This window comes from Stylophora pistillata, chromosome 13, assembly GCF_964205215.1.
Source record: "Stylophora pistillata chromosome 13, jaStyPist1.2, whole genome shotgun sequence".
NCBI classification, from domain to species: Eukaryota; Metazoa; Cnidaria; class Anthozoa; order Scleractinia; family Pocilloporidae; genus Stylophora; species Stylophora pistillata.
The window spans coordinates 14,670,652-14,693,914 of NC_142531.1; the positions used below are offsets into that span (position 1 = coordinate 14,670,652).

General features: G+C 38.9%; 2 protein-coding genes and 1 long non-coding RNA gene across 4 annotated transcripts; 2 read left to right on the forward strand and 1 right to left on the reverse strand.

The window, feature by feature from the left end:
- The first annotated feature begins 1,195 nt into the window (after positions 1-1,195).
- Positions 1,196-1,751, forward strand: LOC148717782 (uncharacterized). The gene is made up of 2 exons (XR_015994994.1): positions 1,196-1,345; positions 1,501-1,751. It is a non-coding gene; the product is annotated as an uncharacterized LOC148717782 (long non-coding RNA).
- Positions 1,752-9,564: 7,813 nt separating this feature from the next.
- On the reverse strand, positions 9,565-20,454 carry LOC111321837 (uncharacterized). Of its 2 annotated transcripts, XM_088743875.1 has the most exons (3): positions 20,002-20,454; positions 18,278-18,324; positions 9,565-10,783 (listed from the first exon to the last, which is right to left on the reverse strand). In XM_088743875.1, exon 3 carries the CDS (start codon positions 10,774-10,776, stop codon positions 10,048-10,050), a length of 729 nt encoding a protein of 242 aa, XP_088600001.1. In that variant the 5' UTR covers positions 10,777-10,783; positions 18,278-18,324; positions 20,002-20,454; the 3' UTR covers positions 9,565-10,047. The 2 variants fall into 2 exon arrangements, with proteins under 2 accessions (XP_088600001.1, XP_088600000.1); XM_088743874.1 differs by lacking the exons at positions 18,278-18,324; positions 20,002-20,454 and adding an exon at positions 17,729-17,885.
- On the forward strand, positions 14,113-14,757 carry LOC148717783 (uncharacterized). Its single transcript, XM_088742417.1, has one exon. It carries the CDS (start codon positions 14,113-14,115, stop codon positions 14,755-14,757), a length of 645 nt encoding a protein of 214 aa, XP_088598543.1.
- Positions 20,455-23,263: the final 2,809 nt, after the last annotated feature.

Here is a 23,263-nt window from a genome sequence, read left to right on the forward strand (position 1 = left end):
TGCTTAACTATCAGATTAATTTTAAGGATTTAGTATAATGTCAGAGCTGAACAAAGAGTTTCCAGCAATTTGATTGGTGGAACGGTTCCTTATATGACGCTGTATAAACCGCTCCAGGCGGTTTATATAAAGCAAAAACAAAATGGCTGCCAGCAGCCGGTTTGCAAATGTTTCCGATGACGAAGTTGTGGAACTTAACATTAGTGCAGTTCCGGCCTAAGTCAACGCAGTATGCAACAAAGTATGGTGTTAAAATTTTTTAAGGCTAGTCAGTCTCTTTGAACTTATCAGTCTATTTTGAAACGGTACAAAAGCAAAAGTATCGACAGCTGGAGCTGAAATAGTTAACAGGTACATCACAATCGTAACTTTTAATTTACCTTTCACAGAATGCTTTCCACAACAAACCGAGTTCAAAACAGAATTTGAGTGCATGAATATCCACGGAATGAACAAATGTCTTTCGAAGTTTTATTTGTCGGCAAGACAACGAGACGGAAGCTTTTACAAGAAAACAAGTTTGTTGTCAATCAGGGCGGCCTTAGATCGTTATCTACGCCCATCTCCACTCAACAAGAAATTCTCAATTTGCGACGAACTCAGTTTAACGAAGCAAATAAAGCTTTGAATTCTTACCTTAAACACCTTGCCAGCACTGGTAAAATTGCCGGAACAATCCACAAGATCCTTTCACGGCTGAAGTTATCCAAAAGTTGTTTGAGAGCGGAGAATTGGCGAGTGCAGATACGAAAATACCTCGCGCTTTGCTGCAGACAACATGGCTTTATGAGGTAGAGAAAACCAAAGTCTTATGAAGAAATCCATGGTTCGCTTGGCAGTTACAGCCGCAGGTGAAGAGTACTTTGAGCTCAATAAAGAAGAAACAGGCACAGTGCTTACCACCAAAAATCACACGGGCGGCCTTGAGGGCTCTGAAAATCACGCAGATGGAAAAATATTTTCAAGCCACAGTTCCAAGAGATGCCCAGTTCAGACCATCAAGTCGTATCTTTCGCATCTCAATCCGGAGGTAGAGTTTTCATTCCAACGGCCCAAGGCAGAATCTACAAGGTTTAATCCAGAGAAAGATAGTGTCTGGTTCGAGAGGAAGGTGTTAGGCCATAACACGCTTGAAAACACGCTTAAAACCATGTCGCAAAGAGCCGGGATCCAGCCGTATTTCACCAACCACTAGGGAGTTTAAGCAATTCCCTACGGCTGGCGCTGCTACGGCTACCGGAAGTAAAATTGTCCAGAAACGAGTCATTGCGCATGTCAGTGGTTCCCATCCAGCCGTAGCGGGAAATCCTTCTACGCGAGTGGGAAGGTTTCGGCGTAGTCTGTGGTACGTGAACTTATCTCGCTTCTTTCTTCGCTTTATACATTCTCCCGAGCAATTTTAACTATTGAAATACACTTAAAATCTTTAAAAAAAGCTTATCGGGAATATTTATCAAGCTTGCTGTCCCTTACCGAGTGAATCTGCCTTTATTTTAGCAGCCGGGTTTGTCGAAGGATCGAAGCAGTGTGCACATGGAGAACGCAGCGAACGCAAGGAGAAATGCGTAAGTAGAAAGTCTAACTTTTCCTTTTCAAACCTCAAAGACTACTTGAAATTCACATAGCTGAAGCCGAGGAATGACGAGGGTTATGAGGGACCGTGTAGAAACTTTGCTTTAGTGTTTATGAGCTCCAAACTGGCAATTTTACAACACGTAAGCTTAAATATTTTAATTCACTCATTCACTGTGCGCAGGATCGCTTACAATTTTTTTTCCAAACGTTGGAATCCTTCGACCCTTTGAACGAAGTCATCTTGAGTCTTTAGACGTGCAAAAACTACCGCGAAGACACTTAATTTATTGGTTTTAAACTTCTCAGCCGTACTAGGTTTGTACTTCGCGTTGCTTAAAGTTGAATTTTGGCGGGCTACGGCAACGTACTCTCCCCAAGCCTCATCAACCACGATAGCCGTAGCAGCGCCGGCCGTAGTGATTTGCTTAAACTCCCTACTCCCTCAGGGCGACTACGGTCACCATTTTGTCCTCGGAGAACGCGGAAGCTCGACAAATAAAAGCAGTCACTGCCCACAAAACTGACGCAAGCATCCAAGGCTACTGCGAAAGGCCCACCTTGCATCAATTCCAGTGCATGTCGTCTGCGCTAACTTCTTTCAACGACAGGAAAGAAAATACACCACCAAGAGCCGCGTTCAGCTCCTCAGCTTCAAAATCAAAGAGAGATGTGATGGCCCGAAGCAGTCCAGTTCCACCAGGAGAAACCAGCGTCTCCACCATTCAAAGCGACAAAAACGTCCTAATTTCCAACGGAATTAATCCGAGTTCGATTCTGCCATCGGGGAACTCCCACGAATGTTCATTCAACATTACCTTCAACATCAACAAGTAATGCAATGAAATTTCTTTCATCCTACAAACTTTAACCTGCTTTCTTTTCAGTTACGTCTTCCAAAGTACTGCTTCGCCGCAAATTCGAGTGCAGCTATTGCTGAGAGACGTGTTTTAACTTTGAATGAAAGCTGAAAAGTTAACGCAATGCAAAGTTTGTTGAAGTTTGAGTCATGTGATTGATCATTTGCACGCGGGGTCCTCGCTGGCGCATGTGACCTTTACACCGGAGATAAAATGTTATGATTTCCGAATTTCTATATGTTGTTCAGCTCTGACATTATACTAAAACAATTATTCGCCTCAGGCTCGGTGAATATTGTCGAATAATCCCCTCGACTTCGTCTCGGTGATTATTCGACAATATTCACCTCGCCTTCGGCGAATAATTGTTAAATACAATAATGCCTCAAGTAGTGATTGTTTTCTTGAATGCAAAGATTATGTAAAGCTCCTGGGTGTGCTCATCGGTAAAAACTTAATTTGGAAATATCATATCGACTACACTGCCTCTAAAATTAGCTGGGTTGTTGGAATTAAACCACGCTTAAGGAACTCTGTTCCTCTGAATACTTTAATCCAAATTTACAATTCTCTGATTTTCCCATATACATACTACGGAATTGCTGCCTGGGGCCAAGCTACACAGGTCTATTCGAGGAAGGTATTTATCTTACAAAAACGAGCTCTTCAGCTAATTTTCTTTGCTGGAAACAGATCTCATGCTGTTCCCTTGTTTGTCTCTGCTAATGTCTTACCCCTCAATTTGCTTTATTTTGAAACAGTGTGCTCTTTTATGCACGACATATCTACCAATTCTGCACCTCCGAATATCTGTGATCTTTTTACTTGTTCATCTGACGTTCATACATACAACACTAGATTTTCTGATGCTGATAATTTATATGTTAATAAATCAAGACTGAGAATTCAACTTAATTCGTTTTCCATTTTCGGAGCTAGACCGTCTGTGGAATTGCCTGAGGCCTAACCTGCGTAAACTTAGAAAAAAAAACTCTTCAAAAATAAAATTCATCAATTTTTACTTGCGGTACTTGGTAATGAGGATGATTATGTTGATGTCTCTACGTTAATGTTTAAAATTACTAATTATAATTAATTAAACTCTAGTAGCTATTATTATTAATTTCTTATGTTCTGTCTTATTATAAGTTCTTGCTCTTTTAATGTAAATCCTAGCTATTTGTGAATATATGTGTATACCTATTTCTATCTATTTACTTACCTGATTTTAATATTGATGTATTTTGCTAAATTTTATAGTAAGTTGTACAATCTGCCCCGATTAGCGTTACTACATGCGGGCTGTATAATTTAAAAATCTGTTAAATTTGTTTTGTTGTTATAATAAATGTGTAAAAAAAAAGTGTGTAATACGACATGCTTTGGAAAACGTTGTTGGAGGAAGAAGTAACATTTTGCTAATAACAAATAAAAATTAAAAACGCCCTTCTTATAACCAAAGGTGTATATATTTTGAATCGCACTTATTATAACCTGAGGTGTGTGTATTTTGAATCACTCTAGAGGCTTGTCAAAATACGTCACACTCGTAAAAATACTTAGCGATACTAATACTCCTGATACTAATACGCTTGTCTTATGTCCCTCGATTTGATCTTGAGTTTGCCAATGTTGAAATTCTCGTTTCTGAACTTCACATGAGTAGCAATAGATGTCTGATATTCTCAGTGTTCTACAGACCACCAAAAGTGGACGAAGCTTTCATAGATAGCTTTAAAAACTTTTTACACAAATACAATGGTATTGGAATATCCGATCTTGTAATTACTAGTGACTTCAATGTTCCACATATCGATTATACAACCATCTCGTTGACTGAACCAGATGGGTTAGCTGAATCTTTTCATGAGACCTTGAATGATTTTTCCTCATCCAAATGAATAAATTTGTTAATCGTCCTTGCTCAACTGTCAACAGCCTTTCCAATGGAAGTATATTGGACCTAGTTCTAACAAATCACGAATGTTTAATTGACCATAAATCCACAACGCCAGGCAGCTTTGACTCGGATCATATTCCTGTTACCTTTACCATCAAGACAATTTCAAGGGTGGTTTATAGCTATGGAAAAGCTGATTTGGATAGTTTGAGTCTGTTGGAGTCTGCATATCGAAAAATAACTGTTGCTAACGATAACAACCTAACGGATACAAAATTACGATATAATAATACACTCACCTCTTAAATTCCAAAATGGCGGAAGATGGTCGATCTGCTTAATACCACGAGTCTGCCATAGTCCAAACTCTCATTTTACTACAATTGTTAATTCTCCTATGCTAATAAACGAGTGGCAAATGGGAACTGTGTTCCACCAAAAAGAAGAATAAACGAAAAACGAAGGAAAAGCCATCGCCATGGGAATTAGAGCGTGACCTGGCACCACTAAAACACTTCAAACTTCCGGTTTCTCACGCTTTGGTCGAAGAAAAACAATCCTTTTCGGTGGAAACGTATACAACGCAGTGCACAATGTTTCGACACATTTGTCACTCGTTTATGAGTGTAGGAGAACTAACAATTGTGGTAAAACGAGTTTGGACGACGGCAGACTATAGGCGTTAAACAGATTGACCATCTTCCGCCATTTTGGATTTAAGAGGTGAGTGAATTATTATATCGTAATTTTGTATCGTTAGGTTGTTATCGTTTGCTTCAATTCATGACTTCCAGTGAAAATAAGAGGGGGTCAGTAAGGGGGGTGAGTTGACCCGGAGTCAGTGTTTTGTCCTAGCCCTTTCAAATATGAATGGCATTCATAGAGAGCTATGGTGAATTGAATTTACCATACGTAACAAAACCCTTCGGCTCAAACACGAAGAAAATGACGTAAAAGGTTAAGACTCACAACTTACCTTTACCTTCGGTCATAAGACTTTGCTTCTATTCGACGTCGCGTTTGCTTCAATTCATGACTTCCAGTGAAAATAAGAGGGGGTCAGTAAGGGGGGTGAGTTGACCCGGAGTCAGTGTTTTGTCCTAGCCCTTTCAAATATGAATGGCATTCATAGAGAGCTATGGTGAATTGAATTTACCATACGTAACAAAACCCTTCGGCTCAAACACGAAGAAAATGACGTAAAAGGTTAAGACTCACAACTTACCTTTACCTTCGGTCATAAGACTTTGCTTCTATTCGACGTCGCAAGCATTAATTGGCCATCGGTTCTGTCATTGTTGGGGGCCTACAACACTTACATGTATTATTTTAAATAATTCGCTCACTCATTGAACGAACTCCTCGACAATGATTGCCTGTATTAGGTTGTAAGTCGCTATAAACGATAAAAAAAGCAGGAATTTTCTTGCCCTCTGAAAAAGTACTACCTATAGTGCAGGCAACGGTTCACGGTCCCTGCATTTAGCGTGCTCGTTGACGAAGAGGTGTTGTGTAACGGTCACCAAAAGTGAAAAATAAAACGCTAGAAAACGGTTTCTTTTAATATTGGCAGATCACTTTAAGAATTCGTCTGAACGTCGTCGTGGTCAGGTATGGAAATTAGCTGTGTGCTCGTGCTTCTTTCTGAATCCCGCGTCTCTATGCGTGACAGTTGGGCCTAAAGATACTGCTGTACACCCGAATTCATGAATTCAAAACACTTTTTCCAACAAATTCACTGTGTTAATCTTATTTGCTTACAGCAGCAACTTTCGATCTTTGTCACTTGTCTGTTCCTTTTACTTTTCTTTCTTCATGTTTATCTGGGTGATTAAAGTAGTAGTTATAAAATGGGTATTCTGGCTAATTTTTGAGACAACCTTGATGGGGATTAATGTGATAGAACATAGTTAACTTGGGGTACATATGGGTTGACACCGTAGAACATGGCTAGCATAGGGTAAATGTGGATTAACTTGGTAGGACATGGTTAACCTAGGGTAGATGTAGGGTAACGTGATAGAACATGATTAGCCAAGTGTAGATTGAGATAAGTGTGGTAAAAATTGGTTAACTTCGGGAAGATGGGGTTAACGTGGTAGTACATGATTAACTTATAGTAGATGGTGTTAAACTTGGTCGAAACACGGTTAACTTAGGATAGATGTGGGTTAACTTAGTAGAACTGGGCCCGCTGTAATTCACTACGCTGTTGTGTCCCTGCCATTTTTTTTTTCGATCATCGATTGTCATTTTTTTCCTTTCTTTTCTATTTATTTATTTTGATTATTGTTGTTTGGCGAAGTTAATAAATAAACATTGTAAAACATGGTTAACTTAGGGCAAATGATGGTTAACGTGGTACAACCTGGCTAACTCAGGGTAGATGTGGATTAATGTTGTAGAATATGGCTGATTTAAAGTAGATGGGAATTAACGTGATAGAACATGGCTAACTTAGAGTAGATGGGGGTTAATGTGGAAGAATAGGGGTTAATCAGGGGCGGATTCAGGATTTTTTTGAGGAAGGGGTGCACCACTAAAGAATGGCGTAACTGAATGGTGACCAGACGAAAACAAATTAAAATAGCGAATACGAAGAAGGCTTTTCCCTTGGCAATAACATAATATGAACTGCTGAGAATACAACGATACAGTATCAAACGATACAGTAGATTTTGTATAACTGTGAAGCGTCTCTTGCTCTACTTCAACACCAATAAACCACATTTTTTTCGCAGAATACGACTTGTATTATAAAGCCGCAGGTCATCTCGGGGAGGGGTGCACACCCCTGCACCCTCCCCCCAGATCCGACCCTATCTAACTTAGGATAGATAGAGGTTAACGTAAAAGATTATGGCTAACTTAGGTTAGATGGTGGTTAACAAGGTAGAACACGGCTAACTTAGTGTAGATACTGGTTACGGTGGTAGAGCATGGTCAACCTAGGGTAAGTGGGCCAGGGTTAACGTGATAGAAAATGGTTAACCTCGGGTAGATGGTGATCAAAAGGATAAAAAATAGGCTAAATTGGAGATGACGAGGGAAGGCCGTAACTTCAATTTTTATTGTGAAACATTTTTTTTTCTACGCTATGTCTGTGTCTTTCACTGAGTAAGACTTTCCTTTACTTCAAATACCAAGCAATTGTTATTGTTCGAGTTACTGCTGGAAATTACATTATCATGCATCTGTCGTCTAGCATGCATTAGTTAGACATGGAAAGTTGTGCAAAATGTATAAAAAGGCCCCGGCGATTTATAATGAGAAAGAGATCTCAAGAGGTCGCCTTCTTCCCTCCTGCAGCTCAGACGCCCCTCCCAAGTTGAATTTGCTCAGAGGGATGCACTTCTGTATCGACTTTTTAGACCATCTACCAGTGCATTTTTATGGTGGCCACTACTTTGCTCACTTTCATAGGAGATAGATATCATCGAGATTTTAACCATTTTGCCAAAATACATCCTTTCAAGATTCATCTAGCGTACCGTAATTACAAAATCCTTCTAAATAATAATGTTACAATCATGAAAGAATGAGTTCTAAGAGACAAAAGAAACAGCTACACTAGGGAAAACGTGTGTCTTCGAAACAACTTAAGTTTGAACTGAATATCACAGTAAGCTTTCTCAAACTCTCCCATGGAGAAATGACCCGCGCAAACAAAAGGTGATCAAAATATCTAGTAATAAGCCAGTTAAAAAATCTAAGTCGGGCGCTCAAGTTCCTTAGCGACGAACCTCGTTTTATAGATGATATCAAGAGTACTTGGAATCTAATTGCAACATTAGTAAACAAGAGAGAAAAAAATTATCAAATTTCGATGTAAAACATTCGACAAATCGTTATATATTAAATGCATGTCAGTAATTTTAGCAATGTTCCTTTTGCTAGTAAACCGTCGGAAGTTTGCAATGTTTGTGTTACAAGCTGTGTAAGTGTGTAGAGTACGAATTAAAAAAGAGGGCGGTTCGAACAATGAACAAAGTCTCAATAACTTTTCTAAAAAAATAGGAAACTCAGCAAACTATTCGGGAAATAAATCTGGCAGTAATTATCAACATATAAATTAAATACGATGAGAGTTGTTAGGTGGAGCAAAGAGAGCGAGATGAAGGCCTGGGTGTACTCCTGGACAACACATTAAGTGATCCAATATCGTGAAGCAAAAGAAAACGTGCATAATTAGGGCCTTACTTCATATGTCAACATACAATTTACCGGCTAAATCAAAGCTAGTTATCAATAGAAAATTTTACGATGTCAAAGAAAGGGTGATAATTTCCATGCTGGTACATAGTTCCTGTGCAGTTAAGGTCAACAAAACAATAACGAAAAACCCAGACTGTTTTCCATAGCAGATGAGCACCGCCAGTTGGCAAGAACAAAAATTCCGGATCCGTCGAAGTGGATATCATCAAACTCTGTAGGGACAGGGCTACCACTCCGTGTTTGTGTTTCTGTGCTTTTCCTTCAATGACTAACGATAGCAGCACAAGGCTATCGTTATAACTTGGTTAGGATTCTACGGGGTGTCAGGAGTTTTCTGTTTTGGGCAGTATTCTTCTCTGTTAAGCTGCGTAATAAAATCAAGTAGACGTCTATTTGGTTCACTGTGTGATTGGTCATTTTCAATAGGACGCTGATGCCTACAACAATCGGAAAGCGTAGTGGGAGTTTTTTTTTCCTTCAATAAATGGGACCTTAAAGGTTGATAGTAGTGAGAGGAGTTGAGTCATCTTCGTGGCCCGCTTATCAGAACTCTATCTATAATATATGTATATAGTATATTCCGGCTCTTTTATGCAGTCTCTATTTTCCTCATTCAATCCCCTATATTTCTTGCATGAAATATTTTAACTATTGTTACTCGTCAATTGCCCACAAACTAAGGATTGCATTTCCCTCGTTTTGACTCATAGTTTGGTGCTTCTGTAACCCGTATTAGGCTTCGGCCGATTCTTTCTTTATTGTTGATATACCTTTTTAGCTTGTAGGGTTTGTTTACCGATTTCAGGTCTCAAAGGAATTCTCCAGCCTTATCATGTGCGAGTGTATAAATAGAAAATTAAAAAAAAAAAATTATTTTGAGTATTGTTGCAGGAACTGAAATGGGTAAACAAGACACACAAGCTAACGAAATCGACTGTATATTTTTTCAACGCTAGCGTTCAATTTCATTGCAGGTTATAGCAAATGTGGCTTTGTCAGATAAACAAGAACAAAGCATATCATTAATAAAATTTTATTTCATCTCAAGATAGCTTCCGGGCAGAAAAGGACTTGACGTTACTATTTCCACTTTTCGCCTTAATACTCATTTGAAATCTGGTGACTTTCGCAAACATTTGTCAGCCGAGAGCAACTGAATGGATGATGTAAGAAGTTTAAGAGCATTCAAAACTGGTTCTCCAGGACTGAAATGTATCAAATATTCAATTCAAAAGAATATGAAATACTTAATGCATGTCTTTTAGGGCGGGGCAATAGTCTATATTATGGCTACCAAGTTACAACTACAGTGGCGAGGACGACGACAAAACTTAGGTTTTAAGTTAAAAGCAATTCTACTAATAACTCACTTTATGGCTTGTAGCCCTACGCATGAACAAAGTCTTCGAGGAAATCTTATCTTTCATTAAGTTTATTTGAAGATGGGGCTGTTGCCACTTTTTAAAGTGCCTTAAAAGGCAGCAGTGAATGAGTATTTGATTATTGCTGACACAGACTCTTAACCGCTTGAATTTCATGAAGGGCCTTCTGTAACGCAGATGCATAATACTCCTCAAGGTTTGCTGTATGAGGGCCCTCGAGAGCCTGAAAGATCAAGGAGAGAATCTCAAACAACTTTCCAGACTTGGCAGACTTGTATGCATCGGTGTCTTTCAGTGGGTCTGTTCCGTTTTTGGTGATTCCAGACTGAATAAAAGGATTTATTACCGCCGTTTGTGTATCCTGACAAAGTCCGGCATCAAGGAAAGGTAGATTGTGGACTGGAGAAGCGCTTGAATGCACCTCTCCTATCCAAGGTTGTGGTTGATTTCCAAGCAATGGGATCCCTTGGCTGAAACATGGTCTCAGTACGGCCCCTAAATGACTGGGAGAAGGATCATTTTTTTCATAGAGGAATGCGGACAAATCAATGTGGGTGTTACTGGTCATAGGAAGCTGCTCCAGAACTCCCAAACTTTCAAGGTCTTTCCACCACTGCTCCACATCTCCATTTGCGGCGACGCTGCTCATTTTATCGTCAGCCACATTTTGCAGGCTCATATCTGTAGTTGCTTTAGAGTTTTTGCCTCTTTTGCAGTCTGTTCTTTTCTTGATGAGGTTACCAAGCTTTGAGTTGATGCACATTGGAAGCACACAGTCTGAATTTAAGCAATGAACACCGTTCTCTGTAATTGTGTGGTTAGGATCTTTCTGTATTGCTGAGAACATTTCTAACCTGCAATAAGGAGAAAACTTGTGAGCATATTCCTCGTAAGAAGCGTTTAGTCAAGATTATCGCAGATCAGCACGTTTTGAACCAATTTTTACCTGGGTTAATTTCAAGGCAAGAATCGTAGCACGAAGTCTGCATGCAAATGATCATTGTTTGTATGGCGCAATTTCAGAATGAAGCAAACATTTTGCAATTCATTTTCGTTTTTGCTTTCTTTTTACCGATTAAATCATGTAGCGTACTAACAATGTACTCTGTTACCAACATCGTAAGTGACGACTGAGTTTTCTATTTCCTCAATAAGACCTTTTGGACCTTGGCAGTAAACTACGTTGTCAATGGAATAAAAGGAACAACCTAATATATGTATTTCAAAAACACGTCTTTGGAACTAGCTCTCGCTTTTTGCCTACTTTCAATTTCTCCTTTCTTTCCTCAATTGCCTTTTAATTTTGAGATTTTTTGAAATAACACATTTCATTTGGAGCAGAAAAGGTTCTTGTGGCTCTTAAGAGTATGCTTTATTAGACTATATAGTTAAGTTGTACGAGAAATTGGCAAACCTGTTAAAATGAAGTGCTCTCTGATAAAGCAAAAGTCAAAGCATGTTACGTACTTGTGATTCTAATCCTGAAGTTGAGGCATAAACAGTTTTAACTCACTTCTTTTTTCCGCTATGAAATCTTACTAGGGATAATTTCTCTCTTTTATACTTACTTAATTATGATGACTTCTTTAGGAATGCTTGACTCGATTTAGAATCAGTAATGATTTTATGGAGGTCGTGCGGGGTAAGAAAGTTGATCGATGCGTTCACTAGGCCTCGTATCGCCGGCCCGACCAAACTCGATCAATAAATATTTTATCTTGTTACCACAAAGTTTTGGACATTTGAAAATATGTTTGAGCATAAATAGGACATATGACGTACATATGACGGGCGCAGAAAACTACCAAAAAATTCACTAAAATTAAGGAACGTCATCTAAAAATCCGGCTCGTTTTCTCATTTCTGTTCTCTTTTGAGGTTAAGTTAGCAATTAAAAATCTAATACTCGGAAAATGTAGGAGAGCCGTCTGAGTGCAGAGTCGAACGGCTTTTCTGAACCGGTTCAAGTTTACTGGTCCAGCCAGCCCTACATAGATCAGCTTTCTTTATGGTTTCCCATTGGATTGCATGAGCACAGCCACGTGGCTCATGTATATTGTTATCCCCCCCAACCCTGATACATTTTCCAATTGGAGGAGAACATGTCAGGTGCTACGGATATATAAGTCACTTAACCCCCGGTGCAAACAAAACTCAGCAGCTTCCTAGGGAAACAACTAATCGAATTTTCGACACGCGCGTGATCATGTTATGCACCCGGAAATCGCAACAAATTTATTTGTCAGTCCTCGTCAAGAAAATATTTGCTTTTTTTTGCACTCATGGCAGCGAGACGCTTTCAAACAAGAATTGAAGAGAAAATTCAACAACGATGTTAACTCTTACGATAAACGTAACAGTGGTGAACGTTCTGCCGTTTTCCTACACAATAGTCAGGCAACGAAGCATTCTTCCCGAGTGAACTCTAATTTAAGATTTTCAAAGACGTACGTGTAATACTGAATGCTTTTCTACGTGGAAAAAATATATTCGGTAGGAAATAACATCCAAAAATTGCTCAATTTCAGCTTACGTATGTAATGTCTGACCATTTTAAAAAATTCGCTTTCAAGCAAATCGGAAAAGGAATCGCATGCGAAAAAATATGCTTCCTTGGGGAAGAACTGGCTCTAATGAATTGGACACTAATTCCAAGTTTGTGCTGGTGAAAAAAATTAATGTTCTTTCTTAAGGGTATAACTTTCCCATATTTCTTCTCTTTTTAAATGTTTTTCGAAAAAGTGGAAAAAAAGATAAAACCTTTTGCTTGCAAGCACACTTACCTTCTTAGTTAATGCACTCCGGCTACGGTTTGAAATTAATACATTGAAAAAGAAAATTATCCTTGTTTTTAACTTGGACAGATTAGAACTTCCGTGATATATTACACCATAGCAAAATGTTTTGATATTTAATTTTGGAAACATACCGTGTTCAGCACGGAGTGAAGTGAATAAGGAAAAGTCGTTTGATCCTCACAGAGCACGATCTATATTAGTTGTAAAACGTATGGTGTTTACAAATGGAACAGGATTTCTTGTCATTAGAGCCTTTAAATGCCCACTTTAGTTAAGGATATTATGAACTTTGGACCAATTCTTTGGACCCTTTTCAGAGTAACCACAGCAGCCACATCACAGGTGACATTACTCAGACAATTTATCATCATGCTTATATCTAGTTCAATCACAGGCGTCCCAAGCTCACCTCTTAAGGAAAAACCAAAGGTTATTTCTCGAAAGCGTCACGCGTTGTTGACGCAGTGTTCGTTACGCGCGCAACCGTTGAGAATTTGAATGCGCTATAAAGTTTAGTATGGGCAACGAAATATGGTCCATTTAAAACACTAAATATTCCGAACTATGAACATTTTACACTTAGGATTGAAAACAATGACTGACTTCTTGTGTGTCCGTTGTGTTTTTTTGGCGATTTCCGCCGTTTTGGGCTTGCTTTGCCATTACTGTTTTTGCATACCTATTTGCAATATTTTTAATAAATCTATAAGTCGTGGTGTCTTTCCTGATGTTTGGAAATGCGCAAGAGTAACTCCACTTTTCACTTTTCAAAGCAGGCGATAGAAACGATGTAAACAATTATCGTCCAATTTACGTGATTTCAGTCGTAGCTAAAGTGTTTGAAAGAATTGTCTATGACCAATTATATGCCTATTTAGAAGAGCACAGTATCATCTGTAAATATCATCAGGTTTTCGCTCTACTCACTCAACTGTCACGGCCCTCCTTGAAGCCACGGACACTTGGGCGTATAATATTGATCGGGGCCAAATCAACGCTGTCGTTTTTCTTGATTTAAAAAGGCCTTCGACACAGTTGATCACAAGATCCTTTTATCTAAGTTAAACGGCATATGTGGAAATGCGTATAACTGGTTTGAGTCTTACTTAGACAATCGCACACAAATGTGCTCCATTAATGAGTCGTTATCTAATAATCGTTCACTAACTTGTGGTGTACCCCAGGGGATGATTCTAGGGCCACTGCTATTCCTGTTATACATTAATGATCTCCCGAATTGTTTATCCAATTGTGGACCGAGGATGTACGCTGACGACACGCACCCTACATACGCGGGTAATTATGTGGGCAATCTTCAGTTATATTTAAACCAAGACTTAGAAAATGTTAACAGTTGGTTGAGGGCAAACAAACTTACTCTAAATATGACTAAAACCGAGTTTATGCTTATCGGTTCAAGGCAGAGATTATGTACTCTTACAGATTCTCCGACAATTACCCCAATCAATGACATTCAAGTTAGCCAGGTCACCACTGCAAAATCACGTGGGGTGACCATTGATAACAAACTCGATTGGAGCAGTCACATCGATACACTAACTAAGAAGGTCACTTCTGGCATTGGGGCTAGAAAACGAAGAAGGCACCTTGTCCCTCAAGCGACTTTGCATCTAATGTATCAAGCTCTGATGCAGCCACATTTTGACTATCATAATGTTGTTTGGAGAAACTGCGGGATAACTTTGCTGAACAAGATGCAAAAACTACAAAACAGGGCAGCTCGTATTTTGACTTATTCAAATTATGACGCTGATGCTGGTCACTTGTTTGAGCTCCTAGGATGGAAAAACCTAGCTTCCCAGCAGCAAATACAAAGAACCACAATGGTCTATAAGTCTCTGTATGGCTTAGCTCCAGACTATTTACGTTCTAATTTTGAAAGGCGAGAAACTGCATATAACCTAAGAGACTCTGAGAATAAGCTTAATGTTCCATCGCCATGCACAAACCATTATAAGAATAGCTTTAGCTATAGTGGCGCCACCCATTGGGAACAGTCTTCCTCGTGATATAAGACAAGCAGAGTCCCTTGGGTTATGTAAGCGTTCAATTACAGAAGTACGTTGTGGCACGGCATTTGTGGAAAGAAGCTTTAGTTAGGTTTAAGTTTTAATTATAGTTTTCATAACAGTACCTTATCCATTTGATGCATGTTGATACTGTTATATATTTTAAATGTTTTATTACTTATAGCTGATGAATTGTCCGTGGATAAATAAAGGTTATCTATCTATTTATCTACCTGTTATCAGACGAAGTCATGGCTGCACAGTGTGATTAACGTGCAATACTTACCCCATCCCCACAGCGATTGTCTGATTGGTAGATCACGACAATGGATTAAAGCGAGGTGTCACTGTGGGGATGGGGTAAGTATAAATTGATCAATACATAAATTGACCGTACCACGCTCGGTAGAGATAAAATTGACCTTAGGCCGTGTCCAGTGTGTGAGTCAAAGGCACAGGCAGAAAGATACGAACTTGGAAATGATGATAGAAAACGCTCGTTTTCAGCGTAATACGCGAAGATGTTTGGAATTGAGACACTTTCCAGGGTTCAATAGACGTAAGTCGTAGGCTGTGGGTTAAAAAAATTGCCGATCACATGAATTTTCTGGGCGCAAACCACCTCCGCGGGGACAACGGTCGAAATCGTAGTGTGCAATGGTGGCAAAGCAAGCCCAAAACGGCGAAAATCGTCTAAAAACACAACGTACACACAGGAAGTGAATCAGTTTTATCAATCTAAGATTAAAATGTTCATATTTCGGAATATTTAGCGTTTTAAAAAGACCATATTTCGTTGCCCATACTATTCTCTACAACGCATTCAAATTCTCAAACGTTTCACGCGTCACACAACGCGTGACGCCTTCAAAAAATAATCTTTCGTTTTTCCTCAAGATGTGAGCTTGGGACGCCTGTGGAAAAATCGACTCCAATTGGCGGCACTTTCCCGTTTAGATCAAATCAGAGGAAGTATAACAGTTGAATTATATGATTTTGGTAGTGAATGAGTCGATAGCTATCTAATTTAGGAGACTCCGGTGCCTTATTATGGAGTCAACCAAGTTTCAAATTACATGTACGATGCCATGCCAGGAAGTAAAAGGGAAAATGCTATCCTAACGGCAGATAGATGATTAAACATTCGCGACTTTCTCAGCTGTATGAAATATTGGATCTTTTGACTGCCTTCTTATAAGCTTACACTAACTACTGATAAAGATCATGATTGATACCTGCACCGGCGCGCAAAGGCGTTTGTTTGGAAAGCCCTCACCAGTTTCTACAGTTTTTTGTGAAAGGTTTTGTCGACAGGCTAGAATTTACGCGCCAGGAGCAATTGGACAATTTCCTGCCTTACTGATTGTACAAAGCAGCAGTTAGTACTTCCTCTGATTCCAAGTAAATTCGCGGATGTCCGAACGACTTCTTCCCCTTTTCCCCCTTCTTCCCCTTGATATGAGTAGCTAATCATATCTACTCATATCAAGTGGTGTCTACCAGCAATTTAATCCGTTATTAACTCACGTTTCACTGTAATCTGCCTTCTATTATAACGTCGCTAGTCACGTCTTTGAATTCTTGAGGTTATGGATATGATTTTAAATCCTTTTGTCAAGTGGAGGTCGTTTAGACGGCAATTACTCTCAGTATCACCTGAACGCTTCCACTGAAACTTTTGTGTTCCTAAGAAAAACGGGGCCCTATTTATCAAGATGTGAGATTATACTTCCCATCAGGACAAAGAAAGAGATCATTATTATTCTCAGTTTTACGTACGTGTTATTTCATACTTTTAACTTGAGCTTTTCGCAAGGAATTTTCCTTAACGTTTTGGATTCTAAACTTGGAGTGTAGGCGACATAGCCATGATCCACAATCTGTTTTTGTTTTTGGCTGTTGTCATTTTTTTCCTTTTTTATTTTTTCCATGTTTGGGTTTTCGCTCACTTAGAGAAGGCATCTATGCTATTTTTACGGCTCATTTTCGCCTGTGCCTTATTTCGCAATCTTGTCGGGGGATCATTTCTTACAACCTCGAGGTGAAAGCAATAGTCTTAAATCAGTAATTTTGTCTAGTTGAAACAAGAGAAAGTAAACTTTTTACATTCTCTTGGTTGATAGCAAGATTGAAAACTTATGAGTGCCATAGATAGAATTTTTTTTAATGCATCAGTAAAGGTACTGAACTAACTGATACTAAAATACCTTAAACGATCTGAGTTTTTGACAATCAGAAATCGACTACAAAGTATGTGTACAGCAAATACTCAGATTGTGTGGGGCATTTATCGATGTTTGAGTTCGACCAATCAGCCTGCGAGAATTTCTTCAATGCTTCCAAATAAAATAGTGTGACGTGAAAACGTTATTTTCAGTTGCTTTATTATGGCTGAGTGATTTCACATCGAATGTCCTGTCAAGTAAATTATGCAGCTATGTGTTGTGGGCAGCCTGGAGTTCAACCGAAGAGGTTAAAGAATTTTACAAAGATCCCAAGAACGAGGGTCGGAAAATGCAAAAATTGTGCTTTAAAAGTCCGTCTCGTTGATTGGGAGTTTATTTGAGTCGACCCAGTGACGTATTTCATTTGCGGAGGTAATTAGAGAAAGTTCAAGCCGAGTTCAGGTAAATTATTAAAGTGAGTAGATGCTGTAACGGTAGCTTCATCAAAATAGAGGTCTACTTGTGAACTAACATGCAGTGGTAGATCGTTGATGAATAGTATGAAGAATAGTGGGCCTAAAAGGGGGTAAAAATCTATAGTACTTTGCTTTTGACACTGTTCTGCAAAAAGCCTCAAATCTGAAGTTTCTGAAGAACTACTCGTCTCAATTTCAAATAGTACAGCAGCGAACGGCAAAAAATAGGTTCTCATGGATACATGCAGGAGTAAATTCGAACAGACCCAGTGAACGAGTCAGTGGATGAAAAGTGTGGAAATAACTGTTTCTAGCGCTAGCCATACTTACCTTTTCAAGAGCTGTGCTTAAGTCTCCTTTTTAAAGTAAATAAACATAAGTGTGAGACGTTTCTCGCTTTTATGGTCGAGGTGTTTAGGCGACCTTCGCTTCCTGTTTACGTGACCTTCACTAATGATGAGAATCATCCGTGCAAGGTACGAAGCGAAGTATAAACCGATACGCACGTGACCGATGTGAAATTAAACCTCTCTGAACGCATTTGTAACACGTAATAGACAGTAGACATCTATGTCATACAGGATAGCCCCTTCAGTGTAGTAAACACTGGTATCAACGGGAGTCCTGTTAACCACCCATCCCACCCCAGGGGAGGACATCCATCACACAGTAATCTCGTGTGGAAAATTAACGTCTCCTGCCCCTAACCCTGCAGGTACGTACGGTCCATTTAAAAAACCCAAACTTTATGGAACACCATGGGAAGTGATGTCACGTAACTGTTTAAATGTTGACCGTGTGCCAGACATATTATTTTCACGTTGAAACTTAAGTACTTAACTTAACGACTTCTGGCCGTTGCTGATATGGATAAATTACCTGTCCAAAGGGGTCAACGGCTACGAGCTTGATGGAGAACTTGATGACTAAATATGAAAAACAAAGATCCTTAGAATCAATTCAGCATAGTGGAACGCGGTGCCTGGTGTAAACAAATTAAGGGGGGATAACCCCTCTCAACTTTATATTATCGACTTATTTTCTCACGTCCACAGGTAAAATAAAGGCAAATAGCATCATCAGGGGCAGATAATTGATAACCTCGACCTGAGCGAGCGGAATAGTTGTGCAACAAGTGGAGATTGATTGATACTCACAGCATCGTCAATTCGTCTGTTGATGCTTATTCTGCGACTTCCTCCTCTCTTAAGTAAATTGACAGCTTTTAGAATAAGTAAGATAGAACACCATACCTGATTGATGTGCTCATTTACACATGTTTTACTGCGCAGAACAGCCTGAAAAGTCTCCCCTCAATGTAATGTTATGCTATTTTAATTAAGATGCTGCACGCTCGATTAAAAGCAAAAAGAAAGGTCATAATACGTGCTCTCTGGGAAAATTTTTAAACAATATATCTTTCAAAACAACTTTTAGACTTTAGCTTAGAACTATGACAGTGTCTGGAGAAAGATTTATACGCACGGTCGATTGAAATCCAACAGCAATAATAACAAAAAGAATTTACTTGACGAGACAAATTTACGCCATCCACTTTCTCAAAGCGGCTAAATCAGCGGTCAATTTTCCCCTGTGGTACTCTGGTGACAATTTACTTACCAAGTGCAAACGCACGCTACCCACTCCCCCAATGCAGCTAAATTTTCACGCCGAAAATTTTTTTCCGATTAGTCACGAACTTGTTCGCGTGGCTTCGGCCAAAGTCCCTCAGCATTACAAAGAACAAAAGGACTATCGTTTAATAATTATGTGAAAAGCTGAGCCGGAAGAATAGACCATTTCTTGATACGAGGTGCATCACAATAACAGAGGGTATGCAAAGTTTGATCAATGATATAGATAAAACTTCATTCGCACAAAGGAGCAACTAGGACTTTTTGTTAATATGAATTTTCTAGAAAAGAAAGGTTTTTTTTAAAGAGGTATTGGTGGTTAGGTTTGAAGTGGCCCTATTACTATTCGTGGTATTGTTTTCATCTTTCACCAAGTATTCCGGGAAACAGTCATAGGCTCCAACGTGTCATAGATAAAGAGGTTCATTATTTAAGAATTAGGGAAAGATTAATTTCCCTAACTGAAGATGTATATTACAAAGAACTGGTTTACTGCAATGATACTTTCTGCTAAGAGCCTGCTGGCCTCCAGACAAAGGTTTTGGAAATTAGCACTTGCTCCAATGATAGCTTGATATCTTTTGAAATAGAGTACTTTTTAGGAAAGGGCTAAGGTTGAGCTGTGGAGGGGGTTTTCTGACAATTGCTCTTGAAAGCAAACGTCATACAAGACCGATCGAATCTATTTTTCACTCCTTTTATACATGGACTTTAAAAAAAACTTTGGAGCTCAAGAGAGCGAGTTTAACGTGGTCAGATGGCCAGTTTTGGCTCGTTGTATGCTTTGAAGGATATGAACCCAAATACCTACGGACCAATGAGGTCGTCATGAAGGGTGAAGTTGTCTTATTATTTCAATTAATCTATAAGATAACTGTAAATTAGATACAAAGATATTTCTTTTAAGATAATAAAGTCTACAAGCCATGCAGAACGTGTAAGTGCTTAAAGAAAAATCAGTGTGCTTACCTTCTTAGTAGCTTTTCTTCCCTCTTAGTAAAACGAATGAAGACTCAATATGCTTACGCGGCTTATTTATTTATGATACCGAGAAACTGACCCTAACTGATAGGGACATCCGAAAAAAAACACGAAGTCAAGTAAACAAGACGAATCGGTAATTACAGGATGTTTCGTTCAATTTCTAATGTAGAGCACCAACATTGGAGATGGGTAGGGATCATGCAACATAGGCCTAAAAATGCTGACTCAGCTCAGAAATATATTTTGACTTGGCCATGTTGAAAAACTGAAGCAAGAAACCTTAGTAAGAATCTTGACGAAAGAGAAAATTTATACAATGCTAAGGCGGCTAGAGGTGTCACACTAGACGGAAATCCTGCTAAGATTGACTATGATAGACTATGATAAAGACATTTTGCTCACTAGGTTACTCGTAAGTGTCTTCCTTCCTCCCGATTAGACGTTTGTTTCCTCTGGGATCGCACACATTGAGGCAAACCGTTAAAAAGAAACCGCTTAAGGAAAGCCGCTCTTGAAGTAAGCCGCTAGAGGCGATCCGTAGAGGATGAAGCAGTCATGTGCTGAAGATCGAAGCTAATCATCATGGCTTTTTCCTCTGCGTGGGCAGACGACTTCCGTTTAGACTTTTATCGCTTGAAAAATCAGTAGAGCAAAGTCTTAACTCAATTTTTCGGTGTCATCATAATCACGGCTTGCTTATGTTATGAAAATGTTTGCTGCTAGTTGTACTATCCAAACTTGTAGTTAGGCAACTTCGTAACGGCAGGCTACGGTCCACTCAGACCTTTATGAAGTTTGCAAAGCAGCCACTAGGACTTCCTTTTCTTAATTAACAGTGGGCATGACCCGGTAGAATAACAAAAACGCCTTCTTTCACGGCAAAGTACTATGAAAGTTCGTGTTCAGAGCTATAAGATAAGATAAGATAAGATAGTTCATTTATCCACATAACGTCTGGGAACATTTAGCATACTCGTTTACAGTACGCAAGTGCAATTACAAAATACTGAAAATAATGAAATTACATAAGTATAAAAGACAAGAACAAATTCTTATTATGGGGCTTGGTGATAAATAAACGGTACAAGGTTTAATTTGTTTATTGTACTTCTAAAAGTATTCCCATTACCAGTAATTCTAGCATTGCGTGGTAAAGTATTCCAAAAGTGGCTGTCTGTGTGTCTGTGTGTGTCTGTGTGTCTTTATTGTTCAAAAGATAAAATTACATATCTTATGTTACATCTAATACAGGAAGTACACTTTCACAAAGCTACATTATACTTAAAAACAATTCTATTAAAAAATGTATTCTTAAAACGGTTTGTGCGAATAGCGGGCATGACAGGGGATTTATTTCTCAAATTATACCTCGTGATCTTGGTCTCAGGGAAGTAGGCTCTAAGAGGATGGCTCAGGATAGTTGAAACCTTGCGACAAATTTTGTGATCTTGCGTTTTAAGTAAGTCACCTATCACTAATTTCTTAGATATGTATTTACGTTTAAAACAACGATCTAAAAACTGCTGGGCTATAGTTAGCTCTGACTCAGAGGCCCCATGCACAGATAGAGCATAAGTGATATTAGGTAGGACAATGGAATTAAATAAAACATCTACTTCTGCTTGGCTACATCCTTCCTTGCGGAGGCATCTGATAACGTATAACCCTTTATTAGCTTTACCTAACTTTTCTTTTAGGTGAGTACTGAATTTGCAGTTCGGCTGAAACGTGAGACCAAGAATGGTTATTGTACTAGTCTGAGGTATGCCAAAAATACTTTTGTAGGCCTTGGCAGTGTGACCTTTTTTATACATAATAAGCTCTTTACATTTAGTAGAATTTGAATTCATTCTATTTTGGCTTGCCCACTGTAAAAACTGATTTATTAAGTCTACAGAGTGATCTTTATAATAATATACCGGAGCAATAATCGTACAGTCATCAGCGTATTTGAAACCAAGTGTCTCGTTCCCTAATTTAATTTCCAGATCGTTAAGAAATATATTGAACAAATAAGGTCCTGAAACACTACCCTGGGTTGTGCCCTTGTTAACTGTTTTCCAATTACAGACATGATTCCCGAAAATAACTCTTTGTTTTCTATCTCGCAAAAAACCTAACCACCAGTTTATGATATACGGGTTAAGTGGTAGACTCTTAAGTTTCTCAGCAAGGAGTTGATGGCTCACAGAGTCAAAGGCCTTACTGAAATCCATCTAAAATCCAGCTGTCTATGGATGCAAAGGAATTAAGGCGCCACTTGCTATTAAAAGAATTTTGCTTAAGCTTAGTGCCTGAGCCTCTAGATGATAGATGACTGTACGAAGTTTAAAGAAGTCTTTAATGTAACTAGGACCATTTCCACTGAAGCTTTTAAAACGTAGGATCAAAACGTCATGAGAAAACCTCCTTTGTACCAGTGTACGCATGTCAATTAATCGAAGAATACTATTATACGAAGTGGACTGAGGTAAACCTAATAACGTTCTGAGAATATACTAGTCATTTACATCTTCTAATTTATCAGACAAAGATTTAGTTATTCCAATAAGTATTGGGCCACAATACTCAAAATGAGAAAGAATAAAAGCCCTATATAATTGAATCATTGCATGCATTGGAATAAAACGTCTACGTAAAGCGTTTTCTTTTAGCATATGCCTTATTAGCTGGATTTTAAATGCTCCTCAAAGGCAGGTTCGAGTCAATGATACTTCGTTTTGATTTTTTCGTAATCATTTTTGCGGTCGCGCAGGGTACAAAATGAAGATAAAGTGTTGTGGGCAGTACGTATAGCGTAACGCAGGCCACTCAATTTTCCGGCTTTAGATAAGAATTCAAATCTAAGACTTTCCCATGATTCCGTCTAAATTCACATGTGACGGCTCTGAGGAGAAACGGCAAATGATAAGTCTAAATTTCAGGTGAACGTGCTGCAACTCTATGGCATGTGGTACCGCAATTCGCATTTTTATGCTTCGATAGGTTAGTGACCTGTAACAGTCTATCTATTTGGTCGTCAGCCAACTAAACTAATTTTATTCAGTTTTTCGTCATGATTGCGGGTTCTCTTTACGTACAATCCTTCCTATGTCATTGCTGTGCTAGTAACGGTGTGCTATTCATTTACCTACAATCACTTTATCAAACAGATCAATGGAGTTCGTATTGTCAATATCGCCTCGCCATCTTGGAGTTTCGGCAATTTCAGAGCCCAAAGTCCATAACTTTTTTTCAGTGTCTTAAG

Coding starts and splice junctions, on each gene's coding strand:
- LOC111321837 (XM_088743875.1), bottom strand. CDS start 10,776: ATGTTCTCAGCAATACAGAAAGATCCTAACCACACAATTACAGAGAAC.
- LOC148717783 (XM_088742417.1), top strand. CDS start 14,113: ATGACTAAAACCGAGTTTATGCTTATCGGTTCAAGGCAGAGATTATGT.